The sequence below is a fragment of the Amphiprion ocellaris genome, chromosome 16, assembly GCF_022539595.1.
Source record: "Amphiprion ocellaris isolate individual 3 ecotype Okinawa chromosome 16, ASM2253959v1, whole genome shotgun sequence".
Taxonomy (NCBI): domain Eukaryota; kingdom Metazoa; phylum Chordata; class Actinopteri; family Pomacentridae; genus Amphiprion; species Amphiprion ocellaris.
The window spans coordinates 19,484,250-19,504,707 of NC_072781.1; the positions used below are offsets into that span (position 1 = coordinate 19,484,250).

General features: G+C 40.5%; 1 protein-coding gene across 5 annotated transcripts; it reads left to right on the top strand.

Moving 5' to 3' along the window:
- The first annotated feature begins 1,999 nt into the window (after positions 1-1,999).
- ikzf1 (IKAROS family zinc finger 1 (Ikaros)) lies at positions 2,000-19,713 on the top strand. Of its 5 annotated transcripts, none has more exons than XM_023277061.3 (8): positions 2,000-2,266; positions 6,369-6,422; positions 6,592-6,705; positions 13,375-13,644; positions 15,173-15,340; positions 16,916-17,041; positions 17,529-17,663; positions 18,147-19,713. In XM_023277061.3, the coding sequence occupies exons 1-8, from the start codon at positions 2,122-2,124 to the stop codon at positions 18,848-18,850; spliced, it is 1,716 nt and encodes a 571-aa protein (XP_023132829.2). In that variant the 5' UTR covers positions 2,000-2,121; the 3' UTR covers positions 18,851-19,713. The 5 variants fall into 5 exon arrangements, with proteins under 5 accessions (XP_023132829.2, XP_023132834.2, XP_023132833.2 ...); XM_023277062.3 differs by having other exon boundaries at positions 2,110-2,266; positions 17,532-17,663; XM_023277066.3 differs by lacking the exon at positions 13,375-13,644 and having other exon boundaries at positions 2,001-2,266; positions 17,532-17,663.
- Positions 19,714-20,458: the final 745 nt, after the last annotated feature.

The window sequence follows — 20,458 nt, forward strand, 5'->3', positions numbered from 1 at the left end:
CCCTTAATGCAGAGTCATATTTTAGTCCCAGCTTCACTCTGTCTGGCCATCTAGGAACTTTTTCATACCTGTCAGAGTACTGACCTCATAGACAAAACAGCTCTGAACTTGTGGCTTTGAGGAAGTCAGAAAGCATTGCTGCAATCCATATTATGGCTGTGAAGACACAACAGGCCACAGTACTCCTGCCCAGAGTTCCTCCTTTTGCAACCAACTGCCTGAATGTTGTGCTTCTTAGGAGATAAGGGCAGCCTTAAGGTGACTCAGCAATCCAGCGCACACAGCCTCTCCTGAGATAAGAGCCGTCCTCGGGGCCTGATCACAGCGGGATACTGGGAAATAGTCACAAATAGAGAAAACAGAGAAGAATAACCACAGTTTATTCTGTACATCATATATATATATATGTGCGTGTGCGTGTGCGTGTGCGTGTGCGTGTGCGTGTGTGTGTGTGTGTGTGTGTGTGTGTATATATATGTATTATATGTGTGTTTGTATGTATGTATGTATGTGTATGTGTGTGTGTGTGTGTGTGTGTGTGTGTGTGTGTGTGTGTGTATGCACACACACTACCGTTAAAGTGTGTAAGGTCACCCAGGCAATTCCATGTTTTCTATGAAAACTCACACTTTTATTCATGTGCTGACATAACTGAACAAGTGTTTTCTAATCATCAATTAGCCTTTCGACACCATTAGCTAGCACAATGTAGCATTAGAACATAGGAGTGATGGGCTTCTGTACCCCTATGTAGATATTCCATTAAAAATCAGCCATTTCCAGCTAGAATAGCTGGAAATGGCCATTTAGCACCTTAACAATGTCTAGCCTGTATTTCTGATTAATTTAATGTTATCTACATTGAAAAAATGCTTTTCTTTCCAAAATAAGGACACTCTAAGTGACCCCAAACTTTTGAATAGTGGTGTGTAGATATAGAATTAAACATACATAATTAAAGAAATTGCATTGCAAAGATCCACTCCATCAGATATTCCTATGAGATAATAATGACAGGACAAACCTGAAAATTATTATTTTTAGTCAAACCAGACGTGGAACTCATTCATTATTTAGAATTTCCATCAATATTAATCCACAATTTATATTTCTTTTAATACATTCAGGCTATGTCCCTCCCCAGATTTAACTACACAATTCTTCTAGAGGTTGACGTTCAGATTGACATAAAAAAACTAGGAAACTAGTTACTAAAAAGCTTAAGAGGGTGTATAACGTGATCCATGGCTGTAGCTGACTGCATGTTATCTACAGGACTACAGGCGAGGCTCACTGTTTAATGCAGACAGTGTGGTGATATTTTACTAAATTACATTTCATCATGTGGATCTCGGTCTCAAGTTGCTTCCAAGCAGTTCTGAATTTAGATGATTGACTTTGTGGCAAAATTTGTAATGTAAAAGTTCTAGTGAAGGCAGCAGCATCTGAAACTCACATATGAGGGTGACGGGTTTGGAGCCAGCGGCACTGTGTTGGTTTGTAACTCCTCTGCACAAAACCAGAAGGAAAACCACATTTCGATAATTAAACGCACATCTGCATGGCAATTTTCTGCAGGATTGAGGCAACAACTGTGTGAGGGTGCACTCAGTGTAAATTGAAACAGAAAGTAAGAAAGCTGAGAAAGAAAAAAAAACTATTTGCTCAGACATAATCCTGATTCTGGACACCTCTGTGAAAAGGGAGGACAGGAGGCTGTGACATTAAAAAAGAGTCAAAGAGAAAGTCAAATGGATGGAACATTAAAGAGAACAAACTCGTTATGTAGGAGAGAAAACACTTGTGTTAATTTCATGGACTACTTCAGCAGCGTGCCAGAACAGGTGACAGAAAGGGAGCTGTCCAATATGCAAGTGAGGAGACCCCCCCAACCCCTCCATCAGCTTCCTCGGTGTGAATGAAATAAATAAACAATGAATGGTCCACTCTCCTCGCTCGCCTCATCCCATCTCATGCATGGCTGCCAGTAATGGTCTACTGGGTGTCAGCTTTTATTGGCACGGCACAAAGCAAGTGCCAAGGGTTCGGTGGCTCGACTCCCCGCCGCAGACCGTGGATAAAAGCGAGCAAAATGCCTCAGCCTAGCTCAGAGACATAGTCATGTTGGGCTGGAACGAGGAAGTGCAGTGGAGAGGGGAGGGACTCAGGGCGCAGCTCCATGGGGCCGCCGCGGCGCTGCGACCTTCTGCACATGGAGCCGGGGAGAGTTGGAAGAACTTCATACTGCAAACTCAAGGAATAGCAGGTAAAGTGACTTCCACCGCAATTTTCAGGTCCACGCTCATCCCAGAGTGTAGGTCAGGACCTCTAAACTGAGCCCGTCTGCTCTGGAGGTTTTTAGGAAACATTTACGCCTGACTGGAAAAGACTCCTTAGAGTTTCGGTGCAGGTGCGCCGCAGCATCAGATCCCGTTTAGTGCGCGTAATTTGGCTGTATAGCGGAGTAACGGACAACAGTGTGAAAATGAAATTCAGGAGAACAGATTAATTTAAGTGTAATATTTGTTTCTACATATAGCAGGTAATTTAAGGGAAGTGGTGGAATTGTTCCCTATTTTCCGTTTTTCTTTTGGGAACATATGGATAAATGATTTCCTCTTCACTTAAATTTATATTTTAAAAAATGCTAATTTAATTTGTAAGATTTTCTACAAATTACGTATTCGTGTGTGCCATTTTAACCAGTTTAACTGTTTTTACTTTCCTGTTTTAACACCTGTTGCAACAGATGTGCGCGCTCACTAAACTTCACTTTGTCCCTCTTTATCTGTGAAATATTAAAATACACATTTTCAGCGACGAAAAATCTAACTTATGATGAATACATGAATTTATCCGGCGTCAAAAAGCAAACATTTTATCGCTGCTTAACCAGGAAATCAGGCAATCATTACACACCGACTAAAGCCGCGTCTAAATACGTTCAAATTAATGATCGATCAGATAATTTCATACCGTTAATCTTTGTGTTCACCTGTTCGAAATCGAACCACAGTCTCAGTTACACGTCTGTGTGAAGGGAAGGAAAAAAGACACATGTAGGCAGGACAGATGAAAGTTTTTACACCGCTGGCAGAGGTGGAAAGTTGCACATCAACGCCCAGAACCAAAAACCGAGAGATTTAAACTGTTGAGGAAATGAAGTGTGTTTCATTTTTAACACAAAACTCAAAGTTCCTGCTTGTAGAAGTTTACCCAAAAAAGGAGATTAAAAAATACACTTCTCTGGTATTTGATTAAATTAAGAATTATTTTAAATTTTTCTAACTGAATCTTTAAAGTGGTGTTTGTGTGATTGAAAGCCCTCATTTAAACATATCTTAAACTATTTGTATTTTATTTTAGCAAGTTTGAATACATTTGAAATTTGAAGAGCTATTTTTCTTAATTTGAAAACATTTAAGAGAAGTTAGTACAAATCTAACATAATTAACAAACTGTATCACCTGGCAAAAAAAGCAGTTTTTGATTTGTCACTTGTAAACGAACCCCAGCAGTACCTTCACAAATAAGTCTTTTTCATAGCTCGGTTGGAAAGAGAAGTGCTGAAAGTGCTGCAAATCTGTCTGCAGATGCATCATCTTTCTTGTCAGTAGACACAGAAGTAGGCAGGGGTGAGGTGGTGTTGGAGGGGGGAGGAAGACAGACAGTTATTAAAATGATTGCACTGTCTGAATAGCAGAGTAGTGAAGTGTGTCAGATGCAAATGAAGGAAACTTCTCTTCAGTGCACCTTTACTCCCCCCCCCAACCCCCTCGATAGGCTCCCCAGAACACATCTGTGAACACTATCTACCCACTTCCACCCATACATTTCATGAATTACTGATGAGAATCTCCATATGAACAAAGGTGACTATGCACCACGCTGTTTGGCAGCGTAGGAGCAGCTCTTCTCCTAATGGGTGATAAGAAGGCGCCCTCAGCTTCATTACTTCTCGAAAAGCCACAGGGAGTTCAAATTATTAATTCAAATGTTTTTATTAACCGTCAATTACTTTGCTTCCTAATGTGGAAACTTTTAGTGGAGTGCGTGAAATAATGGTGTGTTTATTGTTGGTGCTGTCAGAGTGAGGTCAGTATTAATGTGCAATTCATAAAATCATATGTATTTAAACTGTTTAATTGCAGCTCACCCAATGTAAAAATATTTTAATTTTATTTTGCATTTTTAATATTTAATTGTTCCTTTAACTTAAGGAAAAGTGCAAAAGTAAGAAAACTCCAAGTTAGACTCTCAAGAAATGCCTTTTAAAGAAAAAATAATAATTCTATACCTGCATATGTATTCTAGTGTTTCCAGTTCATTTTAAATGTGCATTATGACTGTTCATGTACACACACAGTAGTGTTGAAGCTTTCTCCTGGGTATCCAGACTTTGCTGGTGTGGTCCTCAGTATCTGTTAACGGTTTCGTTGTTTCTCATCTCCACCCTGCTCCCTGGTGTAGTTCTGCACCTCGCTCTGAGCCTGTAACCCTCCCTCCCCCTGAATGCACGCCGCCACCCAACACACACACACAAACACGCAGGAGGAGGACCGAGAATTTTGTCAACCCACAAGCCTCTTCCTGCCTCTCCTCACTTGACGTTCTCCGACCAAAACTGTTCCAGTCCCCCCTGCGCTCTGTGTCACAAGTCTTTTCTGTGACTTCCATTTGCACTGGCTGAAAGATTCCACCTGCCCCCACTTTATGTGCTCACTCACATTAACTTTCACTCACCAACACACACACACTCACACATCATTCTAGTCTGAGGAAAAATTTTCTAATGGATGAAAAAGTTTTTGTCACAAAAGTATGTTGTCCAAGTCAGACTAAACTTTGGCATGTTAAAATTTCAGTTGGGATATTATTTAAAAGTTGAGGTACAAATAAAAAGTACGCAGAAAAAGCAAACAGATGTGTGGAACACAGTGAAAACTACTACTTCCTGAATATTCTACGTGCACCTTACTTTCCACATGCCTACGCAAGTGGGTTCTGACTGAATGTAGGAACTCTCATTTTTATTTCTGTCGAAGCCCCCACGCCAACACATCCGTGTTCCCCCTCGTACCATCTGCCCAGAAAAAAAGGGCACATGAGAATATACCTCCCTCTGCCCCCGACCTCCAAACTCCAGATGCTGAAGAATGGCAGACTTCCAGCTCAGCACAGTAACACGCAACACTCCTGTGTTGTGCTGAACAAATCATCTGCACCAGTGACCTTTGCCCCCCTCCTCCTTCCTCCTCCCCTCACACTTGCATCCTGGGCGTCTGAAGGCCATCGAGCTCCTGACTTGACTCCGCAGAAAACTGTGCGTTGCGACAGAGCGGCCCGGTCGCTTCCCACTATTTGTTCCAAATGTGTGGAGCCATCTGTCAGTAAAACAGGAAGGCCTAGGTTCCCCTTCTCCCTTGGGCTTGTTTCGCTATTTTTGGGAGCTTCACTTCTCCCTGTGTGGCTGCTTGGACTGGGCAGCGGCCCCACCAAGGGCTTCTTGAAGTGGCGGAGCTGGGGCTGAGGCTGTCGGGCCCATCTGCTGCAGGCTTGAGGGCCATCCATTATTAATGGGGCCACGAGCACTAGTGACTCCTCAGATATTCAGCCCTGGCCAGAGGATTGCTTCTGGACTTGACTGCCTCGTCTTGCTAAAAAAATTAAATAAATAAAGAGAACTTCTCTGTCCTTCGGCCTGCTTTTCTGTCTGTTTTCTCTTTCTGTACCTTCCTGTTGCATTTGCTCTCCTGACTTCTTGCCCTCTTGCTGCTATCCACCTCTCTGCCTCCACATCTTGCTGCTTTCCTCTCTTCTTCTTCTCCCTCCTTCGCTCCCTCTCTTTGTTTCTGATTGTGGCTTGCATGTGTCTATGCTCAGGCCTCGGGCTCAGCGATGCATGCTCAGTAAATTAGAGAGAACACGAGCACTGATCAGCTGGGCACGGCAAACACCCGCATCCAGGGTGACCTGGGGCCAGTTAATTTTCTGCTTAATTTTGCGGCAGTCAGTTTGCATTTTTGGATGATTACGTGGCAGGAAATTAACAATAAATAACAAATGTGGTGTGAAAGCCCATTCCCAGCAACCCTGTGCTACCAGCGGGCCACATCAGCCGGAGCCAAGCCACTCTCCAAGCTCAGACTCTCTGTCAGCCTTGTAATGAAAATGTCTGTAATTCTTTGTAATGTAATGTGGGGCCCAGTGGTGTGTCTGTGGCTGTGACAGGAGTGATCTCAGTGAGGTGATGGAGTCACAGCGAGAAGTACACCCTTTATCCAACTCTAGCTTTTTAGAATGTTGTTACATCCGCCTGCACTTGATTAAACTTATACGCATCTACATCTCCATCTCTCTCCCATTAGAGTACTTGCACCGCATGGAGACAGAGGAGGCCCAGGAAATGGCCCAGATGCCAGGTAAAAGCCCACCTACTGCATGATTGAGATGTACAGATCACAAAGTAGATACAATAGGCCCACAAACAGGCTCTTACACCACCCCGAGGTAATTTTGCCTCTTCTGAATGAGTCGTGTCGAGGGGTTGCGTGTTGAGTGATGGGTGTTTGCTGGTGTGTGTCTCCCCAGGCAGGGACAGCCCCCCTGCCAATGAAGTGTCCGAGGAGGCAGAGGAGCCCATGGCGGTCCCCGAGGACCTGTCAGCCAGCTCCACCCACCAGCAGAACAACAGAGGAGACAAAGGTACGAGGCAACTCCTCACCAAACGCACCCACAGTCAGTCAGAGCCACCACTGACGCTTGTGTCAATTAAAAGTGCATTAATATGAGTGTGTGATTGCTAGATTGAAATGAGTGTGTCCCATGAAGCAGCAATCAAAATGAGTCCAAACCACTGCAGTGCCATTCCCAACAGTCATGTGTTTAATCTCAAAGCATCCAAATCAGAGTGAAATGGTTAAATGAAAGTTATGTCAGGATCAAAAGCATAACATATATATTAAAACAAGCATTAAAATGTTTTTATAATCTAATCCCATGCTCATCCAGTGGGAGATATTTGCCGTCCCAAATCCCTTGGAAAAATTAATTCAAAGCTGCAAAGAGACACTTTTAGGTCATTGGCAGGAAAGGTAAAAAAAAAAAAAAAAAAAAAAAATCTCTTTGATCCATGGCATGTCATTAAGCAGCCAAATCTTAAGGAATAACTAATGTGGCCTTGATTTCAGTTTGTGAACAGCAAGCCAGGGAATACCTTGGTGAAAATAAGGATGAAGCTGCCGGGGGACTCAGATCAGTGGCGTATATTTATCTCAAGTCTCCTAAGATAGGTGGTTTGTAAAGGAACAGGAAATGGTCATTAGTCATAAAGGCTGATACGTTTGTATGACAGCAAGATGAGTCACACATAGAAAACCTGCAGTTTTTAGAGAATAAATTATGTAAGTATTATTTAGAAGATTTTTATTCATGTTTATTCACAAAAATCACGGTTACTTTAAAGCACATTGTGCCACTAAATGTCCAAAATGTCACAGCTTGTTGAAAGAACAGTAGAGCCATTTTGAGATACATGTATAAAGAGTCAAGCTTGAGAAAATTTCTCATCTAAATTTCTACTAAAATGAAAATAGTTGTTTTCTTTGCGACAGAAAAAACTAAAGCTAAGTGGCCCAAACTTGACCATCCTGTCAGCGTTGTTCCCTTTAACCAGATAACGGCAAAGATTAGCAGCACACAGTCAAAAATAAGATGTGAGAGGAAACTGAAATAGGATGTGTAAGAATTTCCTAAGAAGAACTTGCCATCAGACAGTTTCAACACTCCTGGATATAAAGAGTTCAGGAACAAGGCCAAGCTCAGATCAGCGCATCACTGCACCACATAGGTCACACACCTGCGCACTCACAAACAAAACACACACACACACACACACACACACACACACACACACACACACACACACACACACACACACACACACACACACACACACACGTGCTTACTCACAAAGGCTCTCTCTTTGACTTTGGGACTGTTGAGAATGTTGAGCTGAACTGAACACAGACAGCCAACGAGAGCTGTGATGGCGTTTAAACAATTAAAATATGTAGTCAGGAAGTGCGTCAACTGACAAAAGCAGATTATTTAAATGCCTGACTTTCATTGCCATCATGTAAAGACAGTAAAGCGGGCTCAGCTACTGGCAGTCTGGATGTATGACTTAATGTACTATATGTGAGTTTCTGTTCATTCCCTTCACATGCGTGTGTGTGTGCGTATGTCTATATAGGGACAGAGAGAAAGAAGGGAAGTGCAAGTATCTGCTACATCTATGCATCGCTGCCTCTCTGATAAAAGCCCGAATGAGTTATAATTATCACACAGGATCATGTGCTGCTCAGTTCTCTTTCGTGAAAAAGGGCAAAAAACAGGAGGACTATATGTGGGACACGGGACCTCAAAGTATCGAAAGCTCAAAACCTCAAAACCCAGGTTGTTTCCTGTTGCAAATAAGCCTTCACAGCCTGGAATCGTCAGTGTTGGCGCACATTCACAATGCTGCAGTCTACATGTATGTGACTTCGAGCATTAGGGAGGTTCATACGGTAAAGTGAAGCCCATTTTCCTGTAAAGTGTCGAGTCAGTTGTCAGCGCCGATGAATGTCAAAAAGAGCAATTATTGCATTGCGTGACTTAAATTGAAAATAAGACTGAAGATAGATTTGGTTAAAGTAAAATGACCTTCACTGCATCCCGGTGAAATGATTTCTCTTTCACTTTCAGTGACTCAGACGGAACCTTTGCTATTTCAGAGACATGAGACCGAGATGGAGCTGTCTAGTTCCCGAAAACATGGAGGCGAGTTTTTAAAAAAAAAAAACTAAATGTGTGAGGGGAAAAGCAGGCTGTTTCTGGTGTTCCTGCAAGTTGTGTAGAGTGTGTTGCTAGTGTGGTTTAACACGTGGTTCCACTGCTGCGCACAAAGGTTATTTTCAGGCAGTGAGAGCAGCACAAGGCAGTAACAGGAACCTTCAACAGGTTCCCTGCATTTCCACGCTGCACAACTAACACATTTGCTACACTGTCTACAATCTACTGTTGGTCCCTGTCAGTATGACTGGTTTATTTCTTTTCATGCCATGCTAATTCTCAAGCTTTTTATTTTAAGTCAGGTATGTCAGTATTTTCTGTTTCTCCACTCTCTGCTACAGCATGCGTTATCTCTGTGTGTAATCTGAGGATTAGAGAAACATGTTATAGCTATTTTATTGAGACCTGTTTTGTTTCACTACTACCTAATGCTTGCTTCCCAAAACGAGCAAATCAGGATGTGTGATCAAGACAAACATGATATAAAGTAAAAACTTTCTTCCTTCTCCCAATTTAGTCACAACTTCCCCATATCCATGCGAGTGGGTATCAGTCCAGTGTTCATGGTTCCTTTCTGTCTGCTCCAGGCTGCTGTTAACCTGAAAGCTTCACTGGGGTTTTTAACATAAAGTTACATTTTTTTACTGCTTTGTTTCAACTATGAAACCACCTGATAGTATACATCCACCTAAGTGTTTAAATCAAGTAATTCCCAGATCAGTTCTACATTTGCACATGCAGAGAAATCTATAGAAAAGCCATTAAATTAAGAGTTTTATTTAGAGTGATATCTAAAAAAAACTTCCATAAAATCCTGACAGTCAGAGGTTTTGTAGCTAACACGATAAATTTAATAGTGATGGTTAAGTTGTTCGCCCACTTACCGAGTTTTGCTTTTGAGCTCTGTGATATGTAAATGGAGAGAACCTGATAGGAAAAAAAATCCCTGCAGCTTAATTTGCACTTACATCATCATTTTAGTGCTTTTGTCTGACTGAAAAAAAATCTTGTTGGTTCAAATGAGAACTTCATACACATGTGCTGCCTTAAGTCTCTGTGCAGGTTGTAAGAGTCTTTCACTTTTGCAAACAGACTAAGGACACATGTGCAAATTGACTGCACTTGTCTTAATCCAGTGGTTTCCGAACAGTGGTACTTATACTACTGGGAGTACTTCTGCTCTAACATTAAGGCAAGCACACAGTTTTTGATGAACCGTGATTAGCCTAATTTAAAAAAAAAAAAAAAAAGGAAATTACAGTTTTAAAAAATTCTCACACTTACTCACCTGAACACACTTTGCTGAGATTGTGTGTAAACTAATTCAGAAGTTCAAACTGTGATGGATAACCCCTGAAATACTTAACTCAAAGTAACAGATTTGTTAAAATAATATGTAAAACTGATAGATAAATGTTTACATTAGATTACATTAGCAAAAACAAATGGATAAATAGTTAATTAACAAGCCAAACATAATGAATAAATGGTTAAAAAGGTAATACTTGGTTAAAATAAAAAACTAAAATAGATAAAGGGCTAAAATAAAGAATGTTAGCCAAAAATTAGAGATACATGATTAAAATCACCAGCTAAAGGCTAAATAATTGGCTGAAACGAATGGATAAATGGTAAACTAGTTAGCCAAATGTAATGGATGAATGGTTAGTTAGCCAAACGCAATGGCTATATGGTTAAAGTAGTTAGCTACAAGTTACAGATAAATGGCTAAAATAATCAGTTAAATGTAATGGATAAATGATTGAAATACATAATGTTAGCCAAAAATAACATGTACATAATTAAAATGGCCAACTAAAAATTAAAAGGGTTAGCTAACAGTAATGAGTAAACAACATTAGCCAAAGTAATGATAAAGCGTTAAAATAGTTAGCTAAACATAATGGACAAATGGTTCAAAAAAATAACTTTGGCTAAAGTATAAGGTAATTGGTTAAAACACTTGTCTAAAAGTAATCAATAAATGGTTGAAATAAATGCCATTAACCAGTTAAACGTTTGATGGAGTTAGCTATATCAAATGTAGCTAACCACATTTGATGTAGCTAACAGCTATTTTTACTGCTAGCTTTTGCAGCTAGCAGTAAAAATAGTTAACTCAAAGTTATCGACAGTAATGTCATTTAAAACTAACAGCAGCGTGGTTCAAAGGAATAGCTAATAGTATAGTAGAAGATGTCAGTAAAAACAATTTGCTGTAAATAATAAATTGTGGAAATAGTTTTTATAATGTATAAAAAACTGAAATAGTTCACTATATAAATGAATAGTGAAATAGCAAATCATAATGAGTAATTATTTAGGTAAAAGTAACCGATAAATAATTAAAATTGCTAGCTTAAAGTGTAGCTACCTGGTGACAATAAATGGTGATGTTTAGAGGCACTGTCTGAAGTTATACCTGTGAATGCCTATAAAAGCAAAGACACTGTGAGTGAAAAATGCTTAATGACAGTTTTGAGTTCATGTAAATCCCCACTTACATTGTTATCCTTTTTGTACTGTAATGACATTTTGGATGCATGTGTAGTATGTCTGTTCACTAATTTAAACACAGTTTTATGTAACTCATGACCAGTTTTGTACCTTCAGCACATTTTTTATATTTTAAGACGGTGAAGCATTTCCCTTCCTTTGCATGCACAACTGGTGTGTCTTATCTTATCTGCTCAGCAAAAACAGTTTGTCCAAAAAAAAAAAAAAAAACGTAACAGTCAAACAGATGACCAGATTGTTGAATATAAAAAACATGTTGTGTGGAGATGGACAATCGGATTATGTGCCTTTGATCGGAAAACGATCATCATCGCGTTGTTCTCGAATTTCATTTCACCTCCTGCACTCTATGGGAAACATACATTAGGAGGCTTGTTCTCCCTCAGTGACTCTCGGTGAAAACAAAACTCCTGCCTAAAAAAAAGAACTGTTTCAGTTACAGGCTGTTTTACAATTCCTTTCCCGTGCTTCCCTTTCTGTCACTTCTCCATAATTCTTGGTATTTCAGTTAGACAGGCCCTCTTTCTGAAGCTTCCCCTTTTCCATAGATTCCTATATTTCATGATTTCCACTTCTTCCTCTTCGGTTGTACAAACAGAGATAGAGGCATGGGGAAATCAGGCTGCCACTGTGACATGCAAACCACAGGTCGGTAGCTGTGGGACTTGCATGATCTGTCAGTTCTCTTTAATTTTTCTACAGTTCTCTGGTGGGAAAAGAAGGAGCTGGTAGCTTATCGCACAGGACACTTCTCTTTTCTGATCACTCTAGGAGCATCAAACAGAGTATAGATTGTTTTTCTAACTGTTGTTGGCTTTCATCAGTTGTGCAGCATTTTCTGTGTGCCTTTTGAAACGCTGGAAATGTCAAAAATCAAATTAAGAGCCCCGCATATGAAGAAGATTGTGAAAAGGCCATGTGTGAGTTTGTGTGCGTTTGTCAGTGTTCATCGCACTCTGTTGCTCTGATAGATACCGCGCTCGTCCCTAGTTTCACACTGCTTCCTGTGTCTCTGTTTCCTGTTTATCTTGCTGTCATTTGTTTCACCAAAGTGAGATGGTGTGAGATGATGGCATGTTTCTTCATCTCAATGCTGACATCCTCAAAGAGCAGACATGTTATCCACCTGTATATCCTTATGAAGCGTGCTGCTTTAACACAGAGAAAGAGTTGAAGCTTTAAATGTGCAGGCTAGAGGTTGACCTCAGCTGATGTTTGTTGAGTTTTATTGAGCTGAATTTCAGAAATATGACAGGAAGCTTTTGAAATTTTTGACGCAGCATCTCGCTACACATGAAAATGTCACAATGTGCACTAAAGGAGGCTTGTCATTTCAAAGCTCTTGCTGCCCTAATTATACGAAAGTGCAGCTTCAGTGTGATTGCATAAAGTGTCTATCACAACAGAAGAAATACGGAATGAACAGAAACCACATTGACTACAATACCACACTCAGTGAACCCTAATAAATCCACACCATATTTTATTATATTGAGAAAATAAGAACTTTGATTTCATGGTCAAAATTCACATTTTGAGTTCAAGTCTTTATATTATGAGGAAGTAAATGTGTAATTTAAACGGTGATAATGAGGATGAAAAACACATTGTTGTGCAAGTAGGATGAAAGGAAAGAATAAAACGACAAATAAAATGACTGAAAATATTATAACCACTTAAAAGAAGGTCCGAAAAATCATTTTAAAATCATTTAAATATTAGGAATGATACTAAATAACAGTGATAATGCCAAAAAAGTAAAAAAAGAAAAAGTAAAACAAGTTCCCCTGCACTTTAACAAAGGATCAGTTCTAAAAGATGTGTATAACATATCAATTCATTCAGTGAGGATGGTCAGATTTCTTCAGAGAAGGCTACAGCACAGTGTCAGGATAAACACCTCTGTCTCTCAGTATTAACACCACACTGATAAATTGCCCATCTTTAGTATTTAACATCATGAAAGGACCATGCTGGTATTCTAAACCGTGGCCCCCTCCCTACCCCTGCCCTCTTTTCCAGCCTGTAACATTAAAGTTGAGGCTCGCAGTGATGAGGAGAATGGGCTGGCCTGTGACATGAATGGCGTGGAGGAGGAGGAGGGCGCGGAAGACTTGCGCGTGATCGATGCCTCGGGGGCCAAGGTGAACGGCTCACAGCCGAGCCCCGAAGCAAAGGCCTTCTCCTCAGCCGGCGGTATCCGGCTGCCCAACGGGAAGCTCAAGTGCGATATCTGTGGGATAGTTTGCATTGGTCCCAATGTGTTGATGGTGCACAAGCGAAGCCACACTGGTAAGCCGTCTGCAATACTTCTTCCCCTTCCTTTGCACCCATGTTCACTGTCAGTGTTAGAAGATGGATGAGGGACAGAAAAGTGTCTGCTTCGGCTCCTTCTCTTGTCTAGAGCATTTCTTTAGACATGAAGAGACAAAAAAGGTCTCAAAGTAGCTTTTTACATGAACACAGGCAATATCATGGTTCCCTTACTATCGTCTTTGTATTCGCATAAGCATTAGTGATAGAGTCTTAAATAAACTTCTTATGTCTGCAGTCCCCCTCACACTCACTTGTAGCTGTAGTTAATGGCATGCTTGCTGTACACCCTCCTATCGTGCGCGAAATAGGCTTTAAGTATACCATTAGCATTCATTATTCTTCATCTAAAAGTCTCTGAATTACCACATGACAAGCAACAGTAACTGATCAAGGTATTGTGTGATAAAGTAGCAGAGACAAACTTGGCCCAAAAAGACATCAGACCTCAGCTGAGAAACAGGATATCTGCTGCAATTAAATGGAATCTCCATGAAGTGACAATTATCTGGCTATCAAAAGTTTTTCAAAATTCAAAATTGATATCCTATTGTAATGGAGCTAAACCAGTGGTGGGGAACATTTGTGAAAAAGGCACTTAACTGTGAAGCTTTAGAAACTAATGAAACTCAAAATGGAAGAAAGGAACACTAGACTAATGTAAATGCAAAAGAAAGTACAATAAGAGATATAATGAAGTGCCTCCTATTTAAATAGAAAAAATTCTGTGGTGAGTCTTTGCTCCTGAAATGCATTTTTAATGAATTTCTTTTTTTATATATTTTTGCTGCTTCACTGGTGACTCTTATTTTATGGGGGTCTTTGAAAAAAAAGCCATATTAAAATGTTCTCACAGAATGCCACAACACTCGGAGAGGCTGGATATTGGTTTATTCCAGAAGCGCTGATCAGGAAGACTGGCTCTCAACACAAAGTGTTTCCTTCGCTTTATTCAAATGAGGCTGAATTTGCATTGTGATGTGCCGCTCTTATTTTAGAGACGAAGAAGGGGAAAAAATTAGATTTTCAGATCAAATTGACCTAGGCAATGGTGCATTACGGAACTGGCAGGCTGAGTCTGAAAGGCTCTTGTTCGATCAGAGCGCCAGAAGTTGGTGGGGCAGGGGGAGCATGGAGAGATGGAGTGTCACTCTGCTGTGAAACCCTCCCACAGGCTGCTGGATCACTCTCTGCCCTGGAGACGCTCCGTCATCCAGCTTGTTCTGGCGTTCGGCACGCTTGTAGTGCAGTGACCCCGCATTCCCGCAGCAGCCTGCTATTTCATCCACAGAGAAAAGACTCTTTTATTGTTGTCAGTGGAGGGACCAAACCTAGTCATATTAGTGAAATTAAGACAAAATGATAAACTGCCTGATCGGACACATTAAAACATATAAAACTGGGTGCCAGTAAAACATACATGTTAAATATTTTTCTTCTGTTCCTTTCCTGTGTGTTTTGTTCACCTCTTTGCAGTAATGTGTCTGTTCTGTGCTCTTGTCCCCAGGAGAACGTCCTTTCCAGTGCAGCCAGTGTGGTGCCTCGTTCACCCAGAAGGGTAACTTGCTGCGTCACATCAAGCTGCATTCAGGGGAGAAACCCTTCAAGTGTCACCTGTGCAGCTACGCCTGTCGCAGGAGGGACGCCCTCACGGGCCATCTACGCACGCACTCGGGTGAGTATACGAAGGTGGCAGGCACCAAAGATGTCTGCGCTCGGTGGAAGCCTTTGTAAAAAGGCATGACAACTTGTGCAGTGCACACAGCGAGACCTCAGGCTTATATAAGGGGAAGTTGACAGGGTGTAGATGTGGTGTCACTTTTTTTTGCAAATGGTTTGCAGAAGTATGAGTTAATGAAATTTGGGTGTAAACAGAGTGCTTGCTTTGAGTAGTTTCACAAAACAGGGAAGGGATAACCTAAAAGATTAAAAGTGCATTTTAAAATTTACACTAATGAGCACATTCAGCAGAATTAGCAAAAAAAAAAGGAAGAAAACTGACAAAACTTAAAGCATGTAATAGATTATTCACTTTTTAAGTCTGCACAAAAACTAATTCGCCTAGTCTCAAGAGCTGAATTTAATTAACAGTAAAGGCTTTTGGTAGTGATGTGGCTTAAAGTCTGGATCCACAGATTTGCTAAACATTTCTGTATCATTGCAAGGTAGCGGCATGGCGTCACTGTAACTATGACAACAAGTGAATGCTACATCAGCTGCCTGCTCACATGATCTCAATCCTACTACAAATCGACCGTTGTGGACTTAGCAGGACTTATCCATCAGAAATGATACAAGGAACAACTGATTAAATTGTGGGGGTGTTTCCGAGTCCCATCAATTCCTGCCGCCTGCTACATACTTAGGTCACATGATTCGGTATCCGTACATAACGTACACATGCATAACATACGTCTGTGCTCAGCATAAGGTCATTTTGTCTGTGGATACATCTATATTAAACCTCGTGTCCTGAACATTTTTTGGTGGAAAAAAAGAAATGGTAAAAATATTTCTTAAGAACATTCACAAACAAAATCTACCAAAATCCAGCGAATTTCACTGGATTTTGGTTGATTTTTTATGAGAATATTAGAAGTTTTACTGATATATTTGTAATCACTTTAGATATTTTAAAGATTTTCAGAAATTTGGGGGAATTTTTTGGCTGAACTTTTTTTTTGGGGGGGGTAAACAACTACTGCACTCTCTGAGTGCTTTCCTTGTGTCTTTATTTCACTGGTGAAACATAAATGGAATTACCCACCATGATTAAGTATTTATTCTAGAATTTAAACTCCCCCTCTTTTATTTCCTGAATTCCCCCAAAATACAGAGGACCTGAGGTAATGCTGACGATCCTAAGAAATAGGACAGTCTACTTATGAAGTTTTTGCACAGAAAATCCCTGTCAGTCAAAAAGTGTGGGCGGTGCTATCGAGTCATTTCCCTGGGATTTCTGTCAATGAATTTTCTGTGAGTGGTACTCTTTGTTTTTCGGACCCTCTTTCATGCCAGAAACCTAGTATATCTTCCTCTTCTCTTTATTTTAGTCAAACTGGAAATGTGACACTCGTGTGTTCATCCAAGAAGAAGCTACTAGAAATGATATTTAGAACAGTGGATCATTATATGTTAAACGAATTTTGTGTTAATGTAAAAATGTTGCAGGTGATCATCTCACTGTTCTGTTTTTACTGATATTTACTGATATTTTCTTTCTTTCGTTTTTTTTTTTTTTTTTTTGCAGTTGGAAAACCCCACAAATGTGCTTACTGTGGGCGGAGCTACAAGCAGCGCAGCTCATTAGAGGAGCACAAGGAGCGATGTCACAACTACCTCCAGTGCATGGGGCTGCAAAACAGCATCTACACGGGTTGGTGCCTCATGAGGCGTTCATTTTGCTTTCACCCAGATCTAATGGCCTACTTTACCCTGAGCGCAGGCCTTTCTGTGCATGCAGCAACAATGTACCATGTTGACAAAGTTGCTGTCACTGAATATAACTCTACAGACTCAACTGCTGTTATTTCCGTTTGAATGCAGGCTAATGAAGACGTTTTTTTAGGCATCTAAAACAACTGCAGAGCTAATTAAGACACTTTTTTGTCCATATACACTATGTAGTCATAAACAGAGCTACTTCATGCACAAGATTTTTTAAACCTCCACATTAAACCTAGAAACACATCTCATCACTTGTGTGCATAAACAATATTTGTAGACCAAGTGCTTCACATGTGTCAGAACAGTCCGCTCTGTGCTCTGTGAGAAAAAAAACACCAGGAATGTGTTTCATGACTTCAAACAAACAAACTCAGATTACTTGATGCTGAAATCTACTTCTCTGTCTTGCTTTCCAGTAGTAAAGGAAGAAAGCAACCAGAATGAGCAGAGGGAAGACTTAAGCCAGACGGGATCTGACAGAGCCTTGGTGCTAGACAGACTAGCTAATAATGTAGCTAAACGTAAGAGCACTATGCCACAGAAGTTTGTGGGTAAGGGCTGAACTCTGCTTCCTTTGTGTAAATACAATATCACTATTCTTGCAACTGAAAAATAAGTGTGACTGCTGCATCTTTGAAAGCTGCTCAGATGGACCTACAGTGTGTTTTGTTTTCGTTAGGTTTGTATTTTTTGATCCTGATGCTGCATGATGCATGCAGTTCAGCCTGATCACAGTCTGTGCCTTTTATTTTTCTATATGCAGCTGGAAAAGATTATGTTTTAATATTGCATATTTATTTGAAATTCAGGTTGTGGTCTTTATAACAAACAAGGGAGTAAAATAAAATATTCAGAATGTGCTAGTACCAGGCAAGACATATTAATGAGAGACCATGAGACCACATAAAAACAATATAGTGAGTCATTTTGAAATCAGCTTGGAAGGAGGAACTCAGTGAGATGACAGGATGTAGGTGAGAGTTTAACTATGTATGACCTTTACGTTGCTCTTCTGTGTCTCTTTGGCTCCTCAGGAGACAAACGTCTGTCTGACCTCTCTTACGACGGAGGAACTGGAGAGCTGATTCAGCCCCACGTCATTGACCAGGCCATCAACAGTGCCATCAGTTACCTGGGGGCTGAGTCACTGCGGCCTCTGGTCCAGACCTCGCCAGCCTCCTCTTCTGAAGTTGCTCTCAGCTCCATGTATCCCCTCCACAAGCCGGCCATAGAGGGCCACACAGGGACGGGCTTGTCAGCCAAAGACAGTGCAGCTGAAAACTTGCTGCTGCTCTCTAACTCCAAGTCTGCCTCCAGCGAGAAGGACGGCTCGCCCAGCCACAGCGGCCAGGACTCCACGGACACCGAGAGCAACAATGAGGATCGTTCAAGCGCAGCGGCGCCCGGTCTCATCTACCTGACCAACCACATCACGTCGGGGGTGAGGAACGGTGTGCTGCCCCTGGTGAAGGAGGAGCAGCAGAGGCAGTATGATGCCATCCGGGCCAGCATGGAGATGGCCTCCGAGGGCTTCAAGGTGGTGACCGCAGACGGGGCACAGGTGAGGGCGTACCGCTGCGAACACTGCCGGGTTCTCTTCCTGGACCATGTCATGTACACCATTCACATGGGTTGCCACGGCTTCAGAGACCCCTTCGAGTGCAACCTCTGTGGCCACCGGAGTCAAGATCGATACGAGTTCTCCTCCCATATAACACGAGGAGAGCATCGCTTCTGAGGCCCAATAACACACACACACTTTACACAGACAAACAGGTTGGAAAACATGCCACTCTCACTCACAGACAAGCACCTGCAATAAATGCATAGAAAAATGTGATGTAATATACACTGTTGATGTCTTGTGATTTTATACAAGGTATGCATGTTTGTTGACCACAGATAAAGGTATACAATTCCTGAAAAAACATTTATTTTCATTTCTGACACTGTGTACAAAAGGACCACCAGCTCATCCGTCTTTTTTTTAAAGAAACAAAATATTGAAAACAATACAGCAGAGTTACTGTGCCACATTTTTTCATGAGTTCTAAATCTTGTATTTACCATATCATAAATACCATACTGCCATAAATATAATATGTATAAATGTGTATTTTGTTTTGGAAAACCAGGTAGCAAATTTTATTTTATTTTTTTTTACATTTTAAATAAGATTTACATGCTTTCTTTTCATTGGTATTAAATACAATCAGTAAAAACTTAACAATCAGTGTAGGTAAACCCACAGTTCCTCACAAGGTTTTGAGCTGTTCTTGCATTTGTAATAACCTACATAGTATTTATAACATTTACATGCCTGTCTGTTTTTGTATTTATTACAGTGATCGATGTTTGTCTTATAGAGTAGTAAAAGCTGCATTTTTTTCCTGTTCAACTGTACTAAATGTGTATGAGGTGATCCATGACTGCTGCTGGAAGCTATTTTTAGTGTTATCAGAGGAAAATGTACTCCTGGACTGTTTGTTTCATACATGATGGTGAAAAATTGTTTGACTCATTAAATGAAAATGAAGATAACTTCATTTGAAGGGAGCCTTATGCTTGCAAAATATCAATAAAGGATATTTTATATATGCACATAGAGTGGGGCAGTGATTTGTTTTTGAGAGAATGACTTCAGAAATATATAGAAAAAGCAGAACTGATACATGAAAAGGAACGTGTAGCTCATAAGGCAACGCCATATATATGTGTATATACACTACCGTTCAAAAGTTTGGGGTCTCTCAGGCAATTTCATGTTTTCCATGAAAAATCACACTTTTATTTATATGCTAACACAATTGCACAAGTGTTTTTTAATCATCAATTAGCCTTTCAACACCATCAGCTAACACAATGTACCATTAGAACACAGGATTGATGGTTGCTGGAAATGTTCCTCTGTATCTCTATGTAGATATTCCATTAAAAAATCTGTTGTTTTCAGCTACAATAGTCATTTGCCACATTAACAATACCTTGTTCCAAATGTTGCAATTTTACAGGGGCAAAATTTGGGAGCCAAAATACCATATATATGCCTAAGGATATTTTATATACTTTATGGCATTTTAGAGTATTATATACTGGACTACATTAACAACACGTCACAGAGCATAGAAATGTCCACATTAAAAAGTCTATCATAAATTAGGGTGAGGCTCTGGAAAAATTATTCGTGGAGTGAACAGAAAGTTTACCTCAGATTTATTCTACCATTTTACCCTTTTAATACTCTCAAACTTTCTGAAATAATTAAGCTGACATGTCATTCAAGATCCGGCTCAGTTCTACCTGTCAAGGAAAAGCTGAGAAACGGTGAATGACTGACATCTGTGAA

Bases quoted from the DNA above. Each gene is read 5' to 3' on its own strand.
- ikzf1 (XM_023277061.3), top strand. From the start codon at position 2,122: ATGTTGGGCTGGAACGAGGAAGTGCAGTGGAGAGGGGAGGGACTCAGG. The intron at 2,267-6,368 runs GTAAAGTGACTT...CTCTCCCATTAG, and splicing joins GCAAACTCAAGGAATAGCAG to AGTACTTGCACCGCATGGAG. The intron at 17,042-17,528 runs GTTGGTGCCTCA...CTTGCTTTCCAG, and splicing joins GCAAAACAGCATCTACACGG to TAGTAAAGGAAGAAAGCAAC.